This window comes from Notolepis coatsorum (assembly GCF_963971535.1).
Source record: "Notolepis coatsorum genome assembly, chromosome: 20".
In the NCBI taxonomy this organism is placed as follows: domain Eukaryota; kingdom Metazoa; phylum Chordata; class Actinopteri; order Aulopiformes; family Paralepididae; genus Notolepis; species Notolepis coatsorum.
The window spans coordinates 39,469,898-39,492,561 of NC_140184.1; the positions used below are offsets into that span (position 1 = coordinate 39,469,898).

The 22,664-nt window shown below is 44.5% G+C and overlaps 1 protein-coding gene across 2 annotated transcripts in view; it reads right to left on the reverse strand.

Annotated features, from left to right (window-relative positions):
- Nucleotides 1–19,276, reverse strand: part of traf6 (TNF receptor-associated factor 6) — a 31,770-nt gene extending 12,494 nt beyond the window's left edge. For both annotated transcript variants that reach the window (XR_014620828.1, XM_084337484.1), the window contains exons 1-7: nt 19,174–19,276; nt 17,465–17,528; nt 16,859–17,187; nt 16,491–16,641; nt 9,030–9,188; nt 8,144–8,215; nt 7,657–7,734 (exon numbers count right to left, since the gene is read on the reverse strand). Coding sequence is in view for 1 of the 2 variants with exons in the window: in XM_084337484.1 (XP_084193610.1) it covers nt 7,657–7,734; nt 8,144–8,215; nt 9,030–9,188; nt 16,491–16,641; nt 16,859–17,187 (789 nt within the window). In the remaining variant the exon portion in view is untranslated. The remainder of the gene's footprint in view (nt 1–7,656; nt 7,735–8,143; nt 8,216–9,029; nt 9,189–16,490; nt 16,642–16,858; nt 17,188–17,464; nt 17,529–19,173) is intronic.
- Between the last annotated feature and the right edge of the window lie 3,388 nt (nt 19,277–22,664).

Here is a 22,664-nt window from a genome sequence, read left to right on the forward strand (position 1 = left end):
GAGTGAATAAATGAATGAAAACAGATTGCAGAATGGGTACAATACAGCACAGCTCAATACATACAATTGCCAAGGGGATGTGTACAGTAGACCAGAAAAAGATGTTTGTTGTCTGCATCAGGGTCCCCTATTTCCAATTCATAGTGACCTGCCACGCAGATCTCAACTCACGGATATATCTCTCGGGCCAATAAGAAAACGCGAAGCCTGTGACGTTTTTAATGGCTGAGAACCTGCCCCCCCCCCCCCCCCCCCCTTCTCCCCAAGACGAGCAGGGTATGCAAATATTGCCCCGACGTCGAGAGAGCTGACGGGGCGGAACCCAATGCACTCGCGTGATGACGCTAACGCGCACGAGAGGTCCCAGAGTGAAGAGGCACGCTCGTTTTGAGCTACGTCCTCCCCCTTCATAGTCAGAATCCCACCGAGGATATAAACATACCCAAAGGAAAAAAGGGAAAGGGTTTATCCCCGCCCACCCTCGCGTAAAATACGAATATATGAGGTGAAGCACGGAGCGGCACCACTAGCTGTGTTTACAATGAAAGACACCCACAATAGTGTGCTTGTTTCACCATGAACAAACATAGCAGCTAGCTACCAACCGTGGGCTCAGAGCTGCGCCTGTTTAAAAGGCGCGTTCACCCGCAGCCCTGCGTCTCCGTTTCATAAGCGAAAGACTTGTCGTCCGCCATGCTTTTCACTTGATCACATGAAAAAACACAGACTGAGTGAAAGAGAGGGGCAGCGCCCTTGGCTATGTGCTATGTACATTGCTAGCAAGCTAACATGATAGCAACACCAATGGACCTATCTCAAACCCTGCCCTCTTTTCTTGATCCTCCAATCACAGCTGTCGCTTACCTCGGACAGCTGTGATTGGAGGATCAAGAAAAGGGGCAGGGTTTGAGATAGGTCTATTGTGAATTCAGAGTCTACGCCCGTTTAAAAAGGCGTGTTCTCACATGAACCCCACAACTCCCCCACACACAAGAGAACACCACCCGTCAACTTTAGCTGTTACAGACAAACAACGGGCCCTCATTACTTATTTCGTACGAGGGCTACCCCAAAATACAGTGAATAAACACACGCTTGTTACAAACAAAAACTTGTCACTCCTTTAGAGGGACCTTTTTATTTAACATAGTAATTCGAGGAGGGGGGAAAGAATAAGGGGTAAGATGAAAAAGGCAGGAGAAAGAGCTTTTTCTTTAACGGGGAAGAGGAGCGCTCAATTTGCGCCACCTCCCCGTCACACGCCTAGTCGGAACTTCACCAAATCGATATAACACATCCATAGAACGGTTTATATCCCCCCCCACCCACCCAACCTCACGTAAAGTGAAGAGACAGACGAGGTCAAAAAAGGAGGGTGGCTTCCAGCCGTGTGTCGTCTTCCCCAAGTGAACCCACACGCGAGCATATCGCATATGCACGTGCCATCGCCTAGGAAAAACCACAGCATGCTAGTCACTAGCCAAGTTTCATCTAAAACTTGGCCACACGAGCACTAGCGGCTCCTATTCACAAGCAAGAATTTGCCCCGTAACACTCATACTCCATGTCGAAGTATACACAACACGTTCAGTGAAACGTTTACACGCTGCTTCAATGAAAACCCGCCCCTCCTAAGAGGGTATTTTTATCGAAGGAAACGTAGTTGTTCTTAGGGGGAATATGGGGGTTTGGTGTACAAGAGAGAGAAAACAGGGGGAGAGAGAGACGAAGGAAGAAGGGGGGGGGGGGGAAATACAGCCTGCCAGGCATAGACCTGCTCCCTTACCTGCTGCCGGGCGTAGTGCCTTCCCCTCGAGGTTAGCTCCACGGAACTCCTCTCCATGTTTACATCTCGCGTCACTTGCCATTTGGCGTCTGGGCTTTTTTTAATTGAGCACTGACCTCGCCAGCGAGGCACCGAAGATGAAACCCTGTCCCCTCCATGCAACATCTGGGATGTGCTAGTAGGGGACGTAGGGCCCACTCCGGCACCAGCATTTCCGCAGAGACTGGGGGACCTGAACCCTGCGGCCCGCGCATACTCTTCCTCCTACTACCGACCACCCGTCCTGCCTGCTTCACCACCGGGAGAAACGGCGTGAGCAAGCAGGCGGAGAGCTTGTGCCGCACTCGTCTGCCATCAGAGAGACCGCGCCCGTTCTTGTCGGGGGTCCGTTTGATGTCGACGCCGGAGCCACCTCCCTCACGAGGGAAGGGCGCTGGACGGCTTCTGAGCGGCACCACTCGGCGACGTTTGCCATAGCGAATAGTGGAGATTGGGAGGAGGGAGTGCTGGTGGAACCGCCCGACCACCAGCCACAGCCGCTCACCGAATGACGGGAGCGGGCAGCGGCGGGGGGCTTGCGCCGTAAGTGATACCCGGAGGGGACGCCGGAGCCGGAGGGCCTTCTCACTGAAGAGGGGCGCTCAACGGTCTCTGGACGGTGCGCACCCAGCTCTGCGCGCCGCCGAGGCTCACCCTCTCGCCACGAATGTGGGACCAGGGAACCCCCGCGGCGCATAGAGGAGGTTGTGACGGAAATTGTTGGTGATGCCATCCTCGGGATCCGAAAAACAGTAACCACAGAGAATAACTAAGCTAAAAGCCACTTGCATGCCATGTGCGTATAGCGAAACACTTCCTGAAGTGAAAGAATAGGGAAGGTGGAGTACGGTCACGCCCCTCGCTTATATGAATATGGGTGGAAGGGGGCGTGGCCGGACAAGTAAAGGTGCAAGTAGCGGAATTCTTTCAAGGTCGCAGGTGACATACTCCTCGCCACTGAGAGATCGAGCTGCGCAGGTGAAAAGATGCGACTGCTGTTACCTCAAGTACCGGAGGGGACTTGTGCTATGTATGACTTAGTCCACATTGCAGCCGGCTTGTGGGAGGCAAGAAACAGCGTTCGTGACAGGGGAGGGTTGAATTGGATGATACGAAATTGGGATGGGAGAAAATATAGAAAATGGGAGAAAAAGTGGATAAAAAAAAAAAAGTTGCAGGTGACACGGGACATCCCATAGAGTAGAGCTGAGCTATCTACGAAATATAACCTGGTGCAACCCGAGCGCCCCTAGTGGTTGATACCGTAAATACGGCAACCACCGGAAACCACTCGGCAGGGTGGACCGTCCAAAGGGCTACATCTGTAGGGCTGGGTGCTATTCCAAAATTACATCACCTCATCTGCTCACATATGCAAAAGATGTTCATTGCATTGAGCTACATGGTTTTGTAAAGTGTGATATTCCCTCAAATACTTACAATTTCATTTTGAGATAATATGGGCTTGTTATCATTGATTTAGACAACAGAATTGTGTACAACAATATCATAATTTCGTCACATTATGATCCATTTAAAGACGATAAACAATGATACTGAATTACTGCTCTACCCTAATCACAGAGTTCCAGAAAGCTGATGTGACATCAGGTGGGTCAGCTAGCTAACATCAGCATTATCTTTGTTGCCGACTGTGACGGATGCGTCTGTGCGCCGCACCCGCACATATTAACTTGTTCCCTCACCCTTATCATTTGTTTGGTTGCTTCAACTCTACAGCCAGCCGTCCTAACTCTGGGCAAACAGAGCAGCTGCAACTGGTCCACCCTAAATAGCCGGATGGGGGTGGTGGACCAAACCATGTCACAGGAGATGTCAGGGGGGGTTCCTTGTATTGTGATTTAGTTTATTATATGTATTTTCTTTATTACTTAAGATTATTGGTTATTTAGTTCGGTAGATATGTTATATGTTGTATGTTTATTGTTTATTTGATTAATGTGCATTTTTAAGATAGTAGAGTAAAATATTAATTATATCAATTAGCCTGCCTATGTTTATGTGTCTGGCCAGGACCTACGGTATATATAGTTTTGAGTTCTCTTTTGTGTGTCGTCTTCCGTTCTGTTCAGGTCTGTTTTTGTCCTGCTATATTATTTGGACCATTTATGTTATATTTAAATTATGTTTTTGAAATGGGTAAAATAAAACCCTTACTTTGTCCCTTACCACTGTGTCCTCCTTGTCTGGCTGCTTGGTCCCTTACAAATAGTGACAGCGGTGGGATCAGCACGCAGAGTACACAGTGGGTTTTTTTTGTGCGCAATTTTTTTCCTTGCTTCCCTGAAGAAGATGCGGGAGGAAGGGGTGGAGCAAACCCCGGGCAGCAGTCTGATGTACCAGAAGACTCTGATGTAACCAGTGCTAAGGAAGGTCCAGCATGATGGGGGCAGGTGAAAGCTGCTGGTGTGTCTTGTGGAGGAGCAGCAGAGCCCGGTTCGGGGACAGCTGGGAAACTCCTACAAAGAGGGGGTAGCTGTTCTGGTCCTGCCAAAGACGACTGCAGATTCAGTGTCCAAGATGCAGCTACCTCGGAAGTCCAGCGGAGACGGCCCATGGCCCTGTGTGGGGCGTAGTGTCTTGGCCCTGAAGAGCCGTTATGCCTGAAGGGGAGAACTACAAGAGGCCCTATGTGAAAGGGAGGCTGTGTTCTGAAGCTGGATGGGGAGCTGCATGGTGCCATCATGTATTAGACTGTACTTAACTGGTGAAAATGTCTCTTCATACAGACTGGTCAGTAACCTGCTTGCCTCATCAACGGTTGGTTTGATGGGGCAGGATGGGGAGGAGGAAATGAGACTCCTTCAGGGGGCACCTTCACTTATGTTTTAACTTTTTATTGTAAATAATGGCCCTCCTCACTGATGTGCTCAGTCAGAACTGTCCCGCTGTGCCGGCGAGCTTCCAGAGGAGGGGGAGTATGTGACGGATGCGTCTGTGCGCCGCACCCGCACATATTAACTTGTTCCCTCACCCTTAACATTTGTTTGGTTGCTTCAACTCTACAGCCAGCCGTCCTAACTCTGGGCAAACAGAGCAGCTGCAACTGGTCCACCCTAAATAGCCGGATGGGGGTGGTGGACCAAACCATGTCACATGTATTGTGATTTAGTTTATTATATGTATTTTCCTTATTACTTAAGATTATTGGTTGTTTAGTTCGGTAGATATGTTATATGTTGTATGTTTATTGTTTATTTGATTAATGTGCATTTTTAAGATAGTAGAGTAAAATATTAATTATATCAATTAGCCTGCCTATGTTTATGTGTCTGGCCAGGACCTATATATAGTTTTGAGTTCTCTTTTGTGTGTTGTCTTCCGTTCTGTTCAGGTCTGTTTTTGTCCTGCTATATTATTTGGACCATTTATGTTATATTTAAATTATGTTTTTGAAATGGGTAAAATAAAACCCTTACTTTGTCCCTTACCACTGTGTCCTCCTTGTCTGGCTGCTTGGTCCCTTACACCGACTCAATTTATATAATTTATATATTATTTCCCCCCTCGAAATGCTTGAATATGTGTGATCCATGCTCAAACTATTGATAAGCTACGACAATTGTATTACAGGAGGGTAGTGGCTAGAAGACATCCACATTATAGTGAGCTGTGTTGCATTGTGGACTCCGTATATTTGTATGTCTTGATGAATTGAAAATGGAGAACCCATATGTAAACAAGACAAAAGTATTTTTCTGGTCTGCATCCTCTTAGCAGTTGTTAGTATTGAGCTGTACTGTATTGTACCCATTCTGCAATCTGTTAATAACATTTTCAATCAATCAATCAAACTCCTTACATGACCCACCTGACATCACGGCAGTGTTATAGAACTCATTGAAAACGCACGTACAAAGGACTAGTCACAAATTGCCCTGCGAACACTCATCTTTCTAAAAGGGTTAAATTTAACACATTGGGCACAAGACCGAGATTTCTCAGGTTTTGGTCGTTTTTTCTTTTATTATAATTTTTTTTATTCATTACAGGTTCACGGACCTCTGTGTTACCATAGGAAATCATTCTGAGATCCCAAAAGTGCAATACTGGCCGCATCATGCTAGGTTGCAGTATCGCCCACCCATTGAAACCTTATTTCACACTGCGTGTTACATTGTATTATGGTCCGGGCAGAGAATTTAGACCAAGCCAAGTGAATCGCTTCATCCGACCACTTCGAAACGCGTTCAGCACACTTAAGGCATATCTTGTGCCACTTCATGTCAGGGACCCGATCGACATCAATACTGGAAATCGCGATCAGACAATTGGAATATTCTTTTTGGGATACCTCCTAGTAAAGGTAAGGACTATACGACATCAATCCTACTTTGATCCAACAATGATTTCACATCGATCGCAACGATCATATGTAACTAGAGCTGCCGCGGTATTGATGTTTTCCTTACCGCACAAATTTGCTAAATATTTCCTACCGCTGCGGTTATTACCGCACACACACACACACACAAAAAAAGTTTGAATGCATTTTTTTTTGTAGTCTACTCTTTATAGCATATAGCCTGCCTCTAGTCTAAATGTCTATCTTTAGAGGATGACTTTGCAGCATGAATATTGTTTGGGATTCGGCAAGCACGCATTCGTTATTAAAAGTGAAACACGGATTCGAAGTCTCCCCTCTGTGTCGCGGGCAGGGGTGGTAGCGGCGCGCCCGCCGGTTACCCCCCCGACCCTTTCTTCTTCTTATTATTATTATAACGTTACTACTTATGATTACAAAGGCATTCGTTTTGTGGCATTAACGTTATATAGTTACACGTTCAATAACATCAGCGTATTTACCGGACCATAGCAAGGCAAGCGTTACTCAATTCATATCTCAGTTCCTTTCTTTGCTCAGAGCGTGCCGAGTTGTACCCATTCTGCGGTCTGTTAATAAAGTTTTCAATCAGACAAGTGTATAGAACGAAGGGCTTTTATTATAACATTTCGTTGCAGTAAAATCATTATGCCTCATTCCCTGAGGAGCGACGGTAATCCACTCCGGTCTCCGGTGGGAGCTAACGTATTAGCCGTGTTGTGACTGTGAGCTCTGATCAATGGCTGACATTCAGGAAGTAAAAGCACTGCAAGACGCTCCAACGTGTGACGCGTATCTCTTCTGACCAATCAGTGGTCTGCAGTGTTTCATGTGACTTTTCTGGTACCCAATAGGGTCGCTTGGAACCTCGACAGAGAAGTAGGGTATATCTGCAGAGCCGCAAGCCCAACGAGAGCAGGGTACTTTATTATTATTATAAAAAAACAGCGGTGATGCGGCATTCAGCCCAACTCTGCGGTGGGCATGATGTAACAGCGATACCGCGGTAATACCGATACCGCGGCAGCTCTATATGTAACATACTCCAAAACGTATGCCGTTGCTGACAATCCCCCCCCCCCCCCTTTTTCATGCATTTATGATAAAACATAATACCCATTATATACCTTTGAATTGGAAATAGTAGCGTGTCCAGGCGAGCAACGCGAACGCTTTTAGTAAAATTCACATATTGCTCCATAACAGTTACCAGGAATTAACCAGGATCATTCTGAAACTATACAATATTCACCACGGTATAACACGCGAACGTATACATGAAAAGACGTATTCTTTTTTACACATGTTGAACGATGGATAGTTAATGTCAAATGAGCCATAGTATTGTCTCCATAGCTATAATATAGAATATAGATATAGCCCTGCAAACACTGTGACGCACAGTGAAAATACCTATCCTTTACAGCGCTGGCACACAAAGTGTTATGGTGGTAGAAAATGTCACCGTCAGCTCCTGAACACCTACCCTTTCCCGACATCCAAAGGTGCTAAAGGTACAAGCAATTGGTGCTTTTGGACAATCTGTATCAAGATGAGACTCCATCTGAAACAAAAAGGATATCCACTAAGCTCCATTCAAAGTCGGGCATTTGGAAGGTAAGAGAAACCCTGCCATGTTAAGATCTCGAGTTTGGAGACACTGACACTCAAATGCATGGACTGATATCAGCACTATATGCAGGGGAATCTATGGCAGTTTAATTGTAGTAGTATAATAATATTTGACTGTATTTTGTTTTCCAGTATAAATTACAATGTGATATAATTATCTTTACGTCATCGGGTTGTAATACAATTGTCATGATGCTATTTCATACAAAACATTTTCTATTTCCTTTAACCTTTTTATATACTGTTGCAAGGATAATCTTTTATTAACTTATACAGTATATATTTTATTTTTACAAGACGTACAGTATATACATCATGGACATGCGTCCCTCCTCACTCACCTGGTCTCTGATGAGCTCCATCCCACAGTACTCGCACTCCACGTTAGCAAAGGGACACTGCAGCTCATGAAGCTGAGGGAGCAAGCAAGGAGGGGTTGTCATAATGTTGATACTATATGAAGCATATGCTCAATGACTCCATGTAACAACCCATCATCTACACTCATTGCACACACATCCACATGCACACACTCACTTTTAAACGAATACTCGCCTTAACACTCACTTTAGACACTTTAACACTACATTATATTTATCTATTATTGCACTACATTCATACCTAATTTGCATTTGCACCTTACCTCAAAGTTTTGTACCTCATTTTCTGCATTGTACCTCACTGTTTACTAATTTTTACTCACTGTACTTAGATTGTACCTAGGTTGTACCTTAGATTGTATACCTCTTTACTTTTTTTTTTACTTACTTACTTACTGTATGGCGCACACTCTCAGGGGCTCATACAGAACCAAGCATTTCACCGTAAAGTATGTGTATTTTATTGTGATCATTAATCAACAAACTTGAAACTTGAAGTATATCTGTTAGGTATGTCATGATATGCTGATCATATACTGAGGTATACACTGTAAAATCTATCCTATTTATTTGTATATACTGTTAAGTAAATTCGCTGTTCAATAGTTAACCCCTTTGGGACAGGTAAGGAGGGGGAAATTAAATAATTTCTTTATCAATAACGCTACACTTCTCACCAATTTGTATGTGAACTACTGCTGTTAAACCATAGACGGAACAATAACATTCTAAAGGACCCAAGTTAACTTCCCTGTTGCAATGTTTACTAATGCAATAACTGATGGGGAAATACATTTGTGTCCAAACTGTTCCCCTAGCAACAGAATTCCAGTGAAACCATCCGTACCTGTCCGTCTTCATAAACGAAGCGTTCCCCACATTCTGGACATGACATGGGTCTGCGTTGGCACTGAAGGGTTGTGTGCTCCTCCAGCTGGCTCTTCCACACAGACTGCTGGCATTGTGGGCACAGCACAGTTACAAACTGGCACTGCGTCACATGGGTCTGGGAGGAATAACGGATGAAAGCGATGCATGAAGTGAGATTGGATTATGAGCCGTATGTTATTTTGAGTGACGTTAGCCATATTGTTTCCCTTGCCATAGCCATTAGTGGGCGGCCCCGTCCACCAGACTGTAGGGGCCACCTACTAATCGACACTCAAAGATTAACTGGGAAGAATTATCTTCAATCATTTATTTTTTAAATAGTAGGCTCCATTTTACTGCTTATTGGACCAATGCATGTGTTATGCATCAAATAAAATGTTTTTTTTAAAGATATGTTTTAGAGCAGGGGACACCAACACTGTGCCCCGCGGGCACCAGGTAGCCCCCAAGGACCAGATGAACGCGGCAAGTCTTGCGTTTCTAATAAAATGTTGCCCGTTTCATTTCTCCATCACCGCAAATCCGCCCCTCAATTAATATCGCCGCGGGGGGGCATAATCCCACGGGACAATGCATTGGGAACTTGTGTCCCACGACGAGATCTACCCTGTGAATATTATTGCACGGATCGCAATACGGGCGCGCGCTTGAGAGCTCACGCAAAATCTGCGAGTTTTTTCCACGTCACGCCCAGTGATGCGTTGCTCATGGGACGAGGTTGCACTCCGTGCACACAGGAATGCGCTGCACTCGACTGATGCTCCAACTCGCAGTACCCACCTGGCTACTTTGCATATCAATAGCGCCGGTCGTCAGGTGTTACATCCATTCGAAAAGGCAATTAGGCACTGTCTTTAGTCGGTCCTTATGCGAGGGAACATTTATGCGCATGCGCGGGAGCGCACGTGCACGTGGCGTCATTAGTGTGCGTGCAACCAGTGTTGATATGAGCAACGCAACACTGGTCACGCCCCAACCTTTTCACTGATGGAAGTGCATTGGGAAGTCGTGCTCCCCGCCGAGATCTAAATAACCCAAGTTTTTTCACAGGAGTGTCCCAGCCTGTTTGGTTCAACCTATCTCTGTGAATCAGTGTTTTCTGACATGAACTTCATCAAGAAGTTCTGCAAGACTCACTCAGAGTTGCAGTGTCAGGTTACACACCAGATTACAATACACTGGTGAACAGCATGCAATGCCAGTCTTCCCACTAACAAAGAAACCAGATGTTGTCAGTCAGTGGCAACATGGCAGTGCCATGGCAAAGTTGAATACAATATTTAAACATTGCATAAGTGTGTTCATGAAATGTAAGATATAATTTGTAAAAAATGCAGCAGTTTGTCATTAGTTAAAAATTTGATAAGATTTATAAAAAAAATATGAAAGTAGATTTTTCGTAAACATTACATAATTATAAACATTACATTGTACATGGTGCAACATAGTTCATGATTTGTTAAAAGGGTTCATCAGTGGCTTGTGAAAATGGGAAATCTTTCCTACGAAATGGTGTGAACTGTGAAGTGATCATCTGAAAACAATTGCTGAGATAAATAGCAATAAGCAATAAAGTGTTGAATATTGATATCCGTTTCCCACCATGTTCAGTCATCGTTGATAATTATAGTGAGAAATCATTAACACATTCCCTACCACGCAATTTGAGCATCTTATACCACTCTCTGCCACCACTTTAAGTCTATGGAGATGTTCACCTTCTTTGCAGGGCTATAACTTTTTAAATTGTATTGCTAAATTGACATTACTATGGCCCATTCAACATCGATTATCTATCGTTCAGGATGTGGGAACATTATACTTTTTCATTCATACATTCATACGAAAATGCCGTCTAGAATATAAATATGTTTTTATCGTTTTCTGCAGTAATTCCTAGAACGTGAGATATAGGCATAAACGCATATATAGATTATCAACTGCCGTTTGTTGCCGATCCACGCTATATTAAAAATGTCAACTGTACATGATCCTAAACGTTATGACTTATCATGCACGGATGAACGGGGGGGGGGTCGTTTATAATTCCGTGATCGTCAGTAAATGCTTTATGTAGTATGGGTGATATATTGATCAGAGCAGTTTGCATTGATAATAATAAACAAACAGGCTGAAAGTAACGTCAGCGTCCTCTTACCGTTCACCGATGAGACTGGAGGAGAAAGATCCCACTTATTTGACGGCGATCTCCTAAATCCATTTTTTTCGGTTTGTATCATCATAATAAACGGCCAAATCGTATCGATTATTGCGTTATGGCAGCGATCGCTACACACGGACGTGTGTCTACAGTCACGCAACAATATGCGAGTGCCGGACGCATTTGTCAGATGCACCGGGATCACAAGAGATCCACTTCCGGTTGCAACTCGCCGATCATCCACCAGGCGGCAGTATTGAAGCGTTGCAGAGTTGTGCATGCTCCCACTGCATCAGACCAGGATCCGTGAGGGAATTATGAATAACATGGCGAAAAAATGAAATATGATCTCAATAACGTCGTACGCCGTGGAATGGCAGAATTTGCATGAACTTGAAACACGTCGTAAGCCGTTTCCGGCATGGGATGTGTTAAGGTGATCAGTGTCTTCACAAAGATGAGTATCATTTATCATTGATAATAATATAACTAAAGTCAAACTGAGCAAATTTGTTATTTCAGAAGAGCGTATCAAACTGGTAGCCCTTCGTATGACTCAGTACCCATGAAGTAGCTCTCAGTTTCAAAAAGGTTTAGGCGAGTCAATCTATGGAAAAAAAGCACTTAACCCAAAAAAAATTGATACAAAAGGTTTTTCGATGGATTCCGATAGTATTGGGCGTGCTAAATAACATACTAAAAGTCGACCAAAATCGACCCCCCCGAAAGCCGCCATTTCCAAGATGGCGTCCCAGATGGCGGTGGAGATATTAAAATGGCTATATCTCAAATTGAGAATATGGTGCAAAGGATTTCTCAACTGATTCTGGTACCTCTGGGCATGTTCACTAACATACTAAAAATCTAGGAAAATACACCTTCCAGAAAGGCTTAATTTTCAAGATGGCGTCCAAAATGGCGGCAGACCAAGCTTAAAATGGCTATATATCTCAATAGAAAAAAATATATAACTATGATTTTTCACTTGATTCTGGTACCTCTAGACATGCTTGTGAACATACTATCACTTAGATTATCACTTTGCCAAACACTTTTGCAGAGACACCACATTTAAAGAACTTCCAAGACTCGCAGAATGTAACAAGATGGTTGATCTGCTTTGGGAGTTATCGTTCAATTTCAAACAGCCTGCACCTGGTTGGCAGGGGATGATGCACATTATTCATAAGGGAGATGAACATCCAGGGCAGTCTTCAGTGAGATACTTACCAATGATAGACATGTACTCCGGAGACAAAACATGCATTCTGTCAACACGAGTTCATTTGTGGTCTGGCATCCAAACACCACCTTGCCCCAGTAGTTACATTTGACCAACCCCTATATTGGAAAGCAGCAGAGATAATCCTAGATTCACCACAGTGCAGTCACCTCAAGTCCTTTGTCCTGCTCCTAGGAGGATTTCACACATTTATGAATTTGCTAGGAGCAATTGGTACACTGATGTACAGGACAGGACTTAAGGACAATCTAGGGGTAGTCTATGGGGAGAACTCAGTAGCCCATATGAAGACAGGCAAATCAGTTCAGAGAGCATTCCGTGGCCATCTTCTGGTTGACAAATGTCTTAACCGCATGATAATATCAGAAATGGTAGATGATAGTCATGAATTTGCAGCAATGGTTGAACAGTCTGAAGCAATGTATACCTCAATAGTTAAGGGTGAAATGCCATTGGAAACAGTGTTCACATCAGAGACCCTCATTAGAATAAATGAAGAGCTGGGAAAAAGGAAGATGGAACTGTGTGCTAGATCCAAAACTAGTCAGTTGTGGCTAAATTACCAACACATGTTAGAAGTTGCTAGGTCACTGATAACAGCAGATCGCACAGGTTCCTGGCTTTTGCACCTACGCGCTGTTTCTGAATGAATGCCGATATTCGCTGCGGCTGGGCATTACAATTACTTGAAATCTGCACACTTTTATGTCCAAGAGATGAGTCCGCTTCACACCAACCACCCAGATGTCTTCAGACAATTTGAAAAGGGTTTTCATGTTATCCGTCGCAGCAGCCAATCATGGGCAGGCCTCAGCTCAGATCTTGTAATCGAAACAACATTGATGAGGTCATTGAAGACTACAGGAGGGATGACACATGGAAGTGGAATGACCGACAATCAGAGATCCCTTTGGACAATGTCAAAGGGCATAACATCAGAGTATAACACCGCAATGCAGGAGTTCTCAAACCAGACATACACAACATCAGAACAGCACAAGGATTCAACAGAGGCAAGGATGAAAAGGGATGCTGCTGACCTGGAGAAGATCACTTCAAAACTTGCTATATGTTCACCTTTCTCTCCAGACTCTTCTTTAAGGAATGTTGTTACAGGTGTTGTCGCTGAGGATGGAGTGAACGTGCATGATTATGACTCTGTTGGACGCAACATCATGCACAAAATGATCGGACAGCCGGCATTCACATTTTCATTTAGTAGAAAGGATAAAGCCATAACCCTTGGACAAAAATCGTCTATCAAGGTTGCTCCTGATCGAATCATTGATTCTGCACTTCTTTTTCAACGTTTCCTTATTGTCTCCCAAACTGGAGAGCTGTCATTGGAGGAGGTTATGCGTTACGAACTCAGTCCTTTCCCTCCTGCCCTCTTTGAAGCCGGAAACGTCTTCCGCAAAGCTGATAAACCACAACTAGCGCACGCGATCTGTGATCATGCAAGTGATGCAATCCTAGATTCTGTACCAGAAACGGAGCATTATGTTCTTGATGGTGGTTCACTCCTTCACCGAATACAATGGAAGCACGGACAAAGCTATGGTAAAATTGCACAGTCATATGCAGACTTCACCATCCAACATTATGGCTCAGCTACAACCATTGTGTTTGATGGCTATGAGGATGGGCCATCCATTAAAGACAACACACATCAAAGAAGAGGAAACAATATTCATCCCATTGTCAACTTCACTGTTGAGACAGAGTTCTCAGGTAAGAAGGAGGAGTTCCTGTCAAGAGATCTGAATAAACAGAAACTGATCCACATGATAAGTGATGAACTGAAAGAACGGGATTGCACTGTGGTCAATTCACTTGGAGATGCTGATGTAGACATAGTAAGGGCCGCAGTGGGATCATCTCTTCTTCACACCATGACGCTGATTGGAGAAGATACTGATCTCCTCGTCTTACTTCTTTACTATGCACAGAGAGATAGCAAGGGCCTTTATTTCAGATCAGACAAGTCGAAAGCTGATGGCAGTTTTAAAGTGTACGCCATAAACCATTTGAAAGAAGTACTCGGACAGGATGTGTGTTCTCAGTTGCTGTTCATCCATGCTGTGACTGGCTGTGACACAACTTCCCGGATCTTCGGAGTTGGCAAAAAGACAGCATTCCAAAAACTTGTAAAAGGGGATCCTGTCCTTCAGGCTTGTGCCAATGCATTCACTGTACCAAACCAGACAACAGATGTGATCGATGACCTTGGGTGCCAAGCAATGGCTGTCTTTTTTGGTGGAAAGTGCACAGATTCGCTTGCAAAAATGAGATATAACATTTTCAGCAAGAAGGTTGTCTCAGCTTCATCAACGGTAACGCCTGAACGTCTACCACCAACTGAATCTGCTACCAAATTCCACTGTCGTAGAGCATACTACCAGGTCATGGTCTGGATGGGAACAGATGATGGTATATATGCTCTAGACTGGGGCTGGAACCTGCAGGACAATAGATTTGTCCCACTCATGTCAACAATGAATGCTGCTCCAGACAGTCTCTTGAAGGTCATTCATTGTAACTTGGAAATGACGGCTTTCGGAGGGGTCGATTTTGGTCGACTTTTAGTATGTTATTTAGCACGCCCAAATTCCCAATACTACCAGAATCCATTGAAAAACCTTTTGTATCAATTTTTTGGGGTTAAACCATATATTGACTCGCCTAGTTGGTGACCCCTGTTTTAGAGCCTATCTGCTTCATTGTATAGGACAGAGAGTGACAGGAAATTGGGGGCGGAGAGAAGGGGGATGACATGCAACTACTTAGGCCGGATTCAAACACAGGATGATGTGACCACATGGTATGCGCCCTAACGTGGTGAGCCACCAGGACGCTCCTTGTTTATTTTCTTGATCCTCCAATCACAACTGTCACTTGAGGAAGTGACAGTTGTGATTGAAGGATCAAGAAAAGAGGGCAGGCTTGGGATAGGTCCATTTACTTCGGCGGCCCACCTACATAGCTTGCCATCTCTAGGGACACTGCTGTCAGTTATCTGACCTGCTTGATTCCCATTTGTCATAATTCACATTAGGGTTGCCATGGTGATGTGGAATTTCCCAAGATTAATAAACTCACGACAACACCGGTATTACCGGTGACACCGAACATTTTACAAAATTACGCTCAGTATCTGTAGAACACATACTTTGATCTTTGATGTTATACGGCTACATTGATCCGGTGTGTCTTGTCAGTCTACGTCTGTTATTAATACATTTTCATTTTGATTAGTATCCATTTGTTGGACAGAGAGAGTTGATGTTAGGTTCTAATTTAAAAAAGAAACCAACGGACAATAGCAGCATCCATAATTTTTCTATCTGTTCATTGACTAACGGATCAATGTAGGGCATTGATCACATACTGCGCAAACGTACTTTTGCTGGTCTGGACTGATCCTCTGAGCTCCTCTCCAGCCAAGCTTTCGCTGCAGGGTTTAATTCGAAATATTTCTGAATCCTCCACTGTCGTTGTGTCTCATCTCTAGAGCCTTCTTTCTCTCCTTCACATGAAGTTAAAACTGCTCTGTAAGTGAAAGTGAAACCCAAAAATAGCTGCTTTCCACGCAGACACGTTCAGTTTATAATGTTCTGACTTACACGCTTGATAACACGTTTAGTATTTCACAAATGAGTGTTTATTTGAATGTGGGCACTGATATGCGAAAATTAACTAAATGGGTTGTATTTCTCTTAAAAAATAAGAAGAGAAAAACATACCAAAATTCAGCCAAATTCATATACAAACAGCAGCGGTCCCACTGCGGTTCCCCACCATCTGAGACTTCATGGACTCTTAGTGACAACCACTAATGATGAACGCAACCCCTATCCCTCAACCCCACAAAAATGCTGGTGACCACTGCCAAGTAAACCAACACCTGTGAGAAGTAGCGCTTCAGGTGCCTCTCTTCAATGGACTTGCAAGGGCTATTCTAGTAATCAGGAAATGTCACTGCATGCATTTATACTAGTTAAGATAATTCTTACCTCCAAATGACGAAGCTCCATTTTCTCTTCACAGCCAGTATTGGGACAACGGACAGTTAGTGATAGGATCTCTCGTTTGGCAAAGTTGTCAGGGAAAAGCTGGTACTCCAACAGCATTTCATTATCCACTGGGCATCGCTGCCCGGTATCGCTTTAGGGAAGGAGGCAGAGAGGGAAATATCTTCACAAAGCTACATTCTCCATCATGCCATCTTACAAAGTATAAACGCCACCTAGAAGGGTAGAGGAATCCTTTGTTGAATTAGCGAGCTTGCAATGCGATGATAAGGAAATAAAAAGCCTACATCATGATTTGAAATGGAAAAATATCCCCCAAAATGTACAAATAATAGCAAGTAATAGCATACCGGATGGACTTTTCGATACAGTTCTTACAGAATCGATGGCCACAGGGTGTTTGAACAGCATTCCTCAAGGCCATGAGGCAGATAGGACATTCATATTTGCTCTCTAGGGCTGGGTCGAACTCCACATCATAGCCCTGCAAGGGGGCAGCTACCTGAAGGCTGGCGGGGGCACTGCCACCATAGGTTCCAGGACTTTCTGAAGGGTTGAGGAGGGAGTCTCTCTCCTTCTCCATCATTGCCAAGGCACAGCCAGACAGCTCTGAACCACCAGCAGCCCCAGATAATCCATCATCCTCCAAGCTACCCTTTTCACTTTCAGAGCAAGCCATCTAGTATATAAACAGTTGGAACAAAGAGGAGAAAGAAAGAAAGAGGGAGAATGAATAAGGCAGACATTATCTGTCTAATGAAGCATTGCCAACATCATGACACTCAATTCAGATTTATTTGCGCAGTCCTTAATCACTGTTACATGTCTAAGGGCTCAACAGGCCCACATTATAATGGAATATCACTCATACCTTATTTTCCAAATAAGGACCAAAATACAGATATCTACAGTAGTGATGGATCTGGGCGTCGCTTTGTGTATCTCAGTTTACTTACCTAAAGAGCTCCGTCAGAGCAGCAGCACCTGGTAGCAGTTTCACTTCCGGTACAGCAATTTTGCCTTCAGAATAAAAGTACAAGAAATGGAAAGCAGTCATCTTAACTATGACACCCAACAAGTGAACATCAGAACACTAAGAGGAACCTTACATTTAATGTTTGAATGAAAAGAGACCAGTAGAACAAATACAAAGTGCATGGTGCCAACACTGAAACAGAGTATACATGTCGTTTACTAGTTCATATTTAATGTCCAACTGCTTTTTTAAGGCATATCCTCTGAAAAGTAACTGCTGATGGCATTTAGAGAAATACTACTCTAAACCTGTGGGTCTTGCTCCTAAAAATGTATTTATTTAAACACAATCATCAGCTGTGTAGCATCACCAAAATGTAGCATAAACTTGGAGCATTATTTAGCCCCCTTCCCAACAACCTAGCATGATACCAATGTCTAGTTTCACCTGATACCAATATCTTCACTCTAGCTTTAAAACCGATTGATTGATTGATTGATTGAAAAGTGTATTAACAGATTGCAGAATGGGTACAGTACAGTACAGCTCAATACATACAATTGTTAAGAGGATGCAGACCTGAGAAAGACTTTCGTCTTGTTTCCATCAGGGTCCCCCATTTTCAATTCATCATATGACACACACAACATACAGATAGACAGTACTGCTACCGAGCCCACTGCAGCCCCTGAAAAACAGTTGTGTGTTGTATCTACTCAGTTTGAGTGGTAGCTTTTTTCGTTTTTTTATTAGAGCTTTGAAATTGGCCCGTTTAATGGCCTTCCGAGTAATCTGACAGCTTGTAGTATTTCTTTAAACGCAATCAGCAGTTTATTTTCAGTTGTTTCCCATGAACTATGAAGTATGTATATAACTCTACACCCTGTTTTCGGCACTGCACTTTTTTTTTAAACTGTATATATAATAATCTTTATTTGTCATTTTATCTTATTTTATTCTTATTCTATGCTAATTGTATTGTATTTATATTATTGGAAGCTGCTATGGTCGAGGGACCACAACAAATTGAATGTCACTCTTTCTTGCTGTAACTTAAGGTACTGAAATGATTCTACACGTATCTACTCAGTTTGAGTGACAGCACCCCTTTAGATTTTTATTTTGACAGAGCTTTGAATTGAGCTTGAGAACAATTATTCAGTACTAGAATACCAAAGTATCTGCATCAAAATGTAATAAGTTAACCCCAATGGTATGCATGTTAAATTTGTGTGACATCACTTACATTTTAGTTTGATCAAGTTTGAATGAAAGCTTCTATTTAGAAATAATTCCGACCGGATGTCCAAAGGATCCTGCTGCTTGCTTGACACGGGCCTAGACGGACCTTGTGACTTACTCATTTCTTCAAATAAATGTTATATTAATAAATTCTATCGCTGTATATCTAGTCAGTCATTATTAACGATATCAGACGGACGCGCCGAGTTGCAACGTTAGCTAACCAATACATCAGTATCAATATCAGGGGAAAGTGGACATACCCCTTCCCTCTCATGCGGAACTGCAACCAACCTCGAAGTACCTGTCAGCGCTCGAAAACATTACGGTCTGACTAAAACACGACGGCGATAGAAAGCAAAAACAACAACATTGTTTAGCAACTACTTTATATAAGCAAACGATGGTTGTGGCGGCGAGTGTATGGTTATTCCGTAAAATGCCCACCTCAACCTCGAAAATGCCTCCAAGTTTTCTTTTCTTGTGCATTTCCTGCATTTTCCAAACGTCACTACGTCACAACTGTTTCGCTCCGAGCAGCGCGTCGCCTGGTGGAGGCTCGTCACTAGGCATGCGTTCTTCATGGGACGGGGTTGCACTCTTCTTCTTCTTCTTCTTCTTCTTCTAAATGGTGTTTTACGGCGGACGGCCACCAAAATTGGGGCATTTACCGCCACCTACCGACCCGGAAATCGGGCCAGTCTTCCATTCTCCCCTCTTCTTTTCTTCTTCAATGGTTTAATGTCAGATCGCGACCACAAAAGGTGCATACCGCCACCTACTGTACAATCCATTCAACCCCCTAACACACAAAACAAAAACAAAACCCATCCCTAACATCACCACCCTATCCAAACCCAATCCACGAGTCACTCACTGCCCCCTGTGGGCTGACTCCGACCCTCCCGAACACCCACCACCCCCTTCCCCAACTCTCCCACTTGATCACCCACAACAACCCTCTTCCCCAACTTCCCTAACTCCCTTGATACTTGCCCCATTGTCAACCCCTTCATACCCATGTCTAGTACTGCTGCTTCAACTACTAACTTTAACCTCTCTGTCCTACTGCTAACCATCACTATTGTATTCACTACCCTTGTCACAAATGCCACTATCTCCAACTTCTCCCCCCACACCCTCTCTTTCTCCTCTTGTACTTCCTCTACTGACAAATGCCCTTTTCTAAACCCCTGATCCACACCTTGCTTCCCCTGATCCTCCTGCACTACCCTTACTGCCAAATGCCCTTCTCCTTCCTTACCTTGCTTTCCCTGACCTACCTTCCTAACTGCCTCTGCATACGAAATCCTATCATCCCTTCTCACTCTCTGAACCTCAACCTCCCTCTTCATCACCTCACAACCCCTAAACGCTACACTATGCTCCCCACCACAACTACAACACTTCAGCTTCACTCCCTCTCCACACTTCCCATATTCATGCTCCCCGCCACACCTAGCACACCTCTGTCCCTTCTTACATGAAACAGCTATATGGCCAAACCCCTGACACCTATAACACCTAAGAGGACTCTGAACAAATTCCCTAACCCTAAACAACCTATACCCTACAAACACTACACTAGGAACAACCTTACCCTCAAACTTAATCACTACCGTCTCCGTCTCTATCCTATCTGCTCCCCTCTTCATCCTTTCTGCACTCTTAACTATGCCATTACGCCCGTCCCTCCCTAATTCTTCCACCAGCTGCTCTATGCTAACCTCGACCGGTACCCCAGCTATCACCCCCTTATATCCCCCCTCCCTCTTCTCCCCTACTCTCACTACCTCACTTATACCCACTCCACCAATGCTCCTCATCTTCCTAGCCATCTCCACCTGCCCTACACTTACACACCCTAAGGCCAGATTCCCATCTCCGGGGTTGCACTCTGTGTACAACCCCAGATAAGTACTCGCTATTTGTATATCAATAGCGCCGGTCGTCAGGTGTGTTAAATACGTTCTCAGATACATTCACACCTAACTTGTTGTGAAGACATGTGTTACATTCCATTCGTAGAGGCAATTAGGCACTGTCTTTAGTCTGTGCTCAAGCGAGGGGACATTAAATGCGCATTCGCGGGAGCGCGCGCACGGGCGCGCGTGCACGTGGTGCGTGCAAGCCCAGATGATTTCAATAACGCACTACTGCTCGTCACTGCCAATAGTAACCAGCTGCAGAACGGCAGACCATACGGACCCACGCTTTCAGACCCACGCTTTCAGGCCCCTCTCTCCCAATGGCTGATTTGGGTCACGAGACCGTCACAGGCCCGCTCGCGTGAATGCCACCTACAACGTAACTGTGCGTTTCCGCAGTTGCTCTGATTGGCCACTGACCCCACGTGACCCTACCCTATTACACGCCCCCTTATCGACGCGTGTTATGCGACGCTGCACAGCTCTTTCGCTCGCAGAACAACGCCGCGCATAGTATTGGAATATTGGAAACGCCGCGCTGTGAAGAACCTCTACTGTCTTTAACTATGAACAAACACAACACTCTAACTTACCATCTTTAGATAATAAAGTACTCAACCTCTACTGTCTAAAAATTGTAAAGTCAATTAACGACTGATGGCTGTTTGTTATAGAGGGCGCGGTGGCAGACTTTGTCCGATACAGAATGCAGGAAATTAAGTCTATGTAACAAAAGAAATCCTTGTACTGGGCAGCTCCTAGTAGTCAACAGGGTCAGACAGGTTGTACTGGGCAGCTCCTAGTGGTCAACAGTGTCAGACTGGTTGTACTGGGCAGCTCCTAGTGGTCAACAGTGTCAGACTGTGGTTGTACTGGGCAGCTCCTAGTGGTCAACAGTGTTAGACTGGTTGTACTGGGCAGCTCCTAGTGGTCAACAGTGTCAGACTGTGGTTGTACTGGGCAGCTCCTAGTGGTCAACAGTGTTAGACTGGTTGTACTGGGCAGCTCCTAGTGGTCAATAGTGTCAGACTGGTTGTACTGGGCAGCTCCTACTGGTCAATAGTGTCAGACTGTAGTTGTACTGGGCAGCTCCTAGTGGTCAACAGTGTCAGACTGGTTGTACAGGGCAGCTCCTAGTGGTCAACAGTGTCAGACTGGTTGTACTGGGCAGCTTCTAGTGGTCAACAGTGTCAGACTGGTTGTACTGGGCAGCTCCTAGTGGTCAATAGTGTCAGACTGGTTGTACTGGGCAGCTCCTACTGGTCAATAGTGTCAGACTGTGGTTGTACTGGGCAGTTCCTAGTGGTCAACAGTGTTAGACTGGTTGTACTGGGCAGCTCCTAGTGGTCAACAGTGTCAGACTGTGGTTGTACTGGGCAGCTCCTATAGTGGTCAACAGTGTCAGACTGGTTGTACAGGGCAGCTCCTAGTGGTCAACAGTGTCAGACTGGTTGTACTGGGCAGCTTCTAGTGGTCGACAGTGTCAGACTGTGGTTGTACTGGGCAGCTCCTATAGTGGTCAACAGTGTCAGACTGGTTGTACAGGGCAGCTCCTAGTGGTCAACAGTGTCAGACTGGTTGTACTGGGCAGCTTCTAGTGGTCAACAGTGTCAGACTGTGGTTGTACTGGGCAGCTCCTAGTGGTCAACAGTGTTAGACTGGTTGTACTGGGCAGCTTCTAGTGGTCAATAGTATCAGACTGGTTGTACTGGGCAGCTCCTAGTGGTCAATAGTGTCAGACTGTAGTTATACTGGGCAGCTCCTAGTGGTCAACATTGAGTGGCTGAATGTTATCTATAGCACATGTAAGTCCAAACCTAAGAAAACTCTCCCTTTCAGTGTCTCTTTTGACATGATTCTTGTACCGGATCTCCTCTCTAGTAAACAAGAATACCCTGCAGACTGGCAGGAGCACTCATTCAAGGGTACTATGACTATGCTTGCACCTCATGGTACCAAAGCACCTCAAAGGCGCTAAAAACAAAATACTCCTATACTTCCTGAGTAACT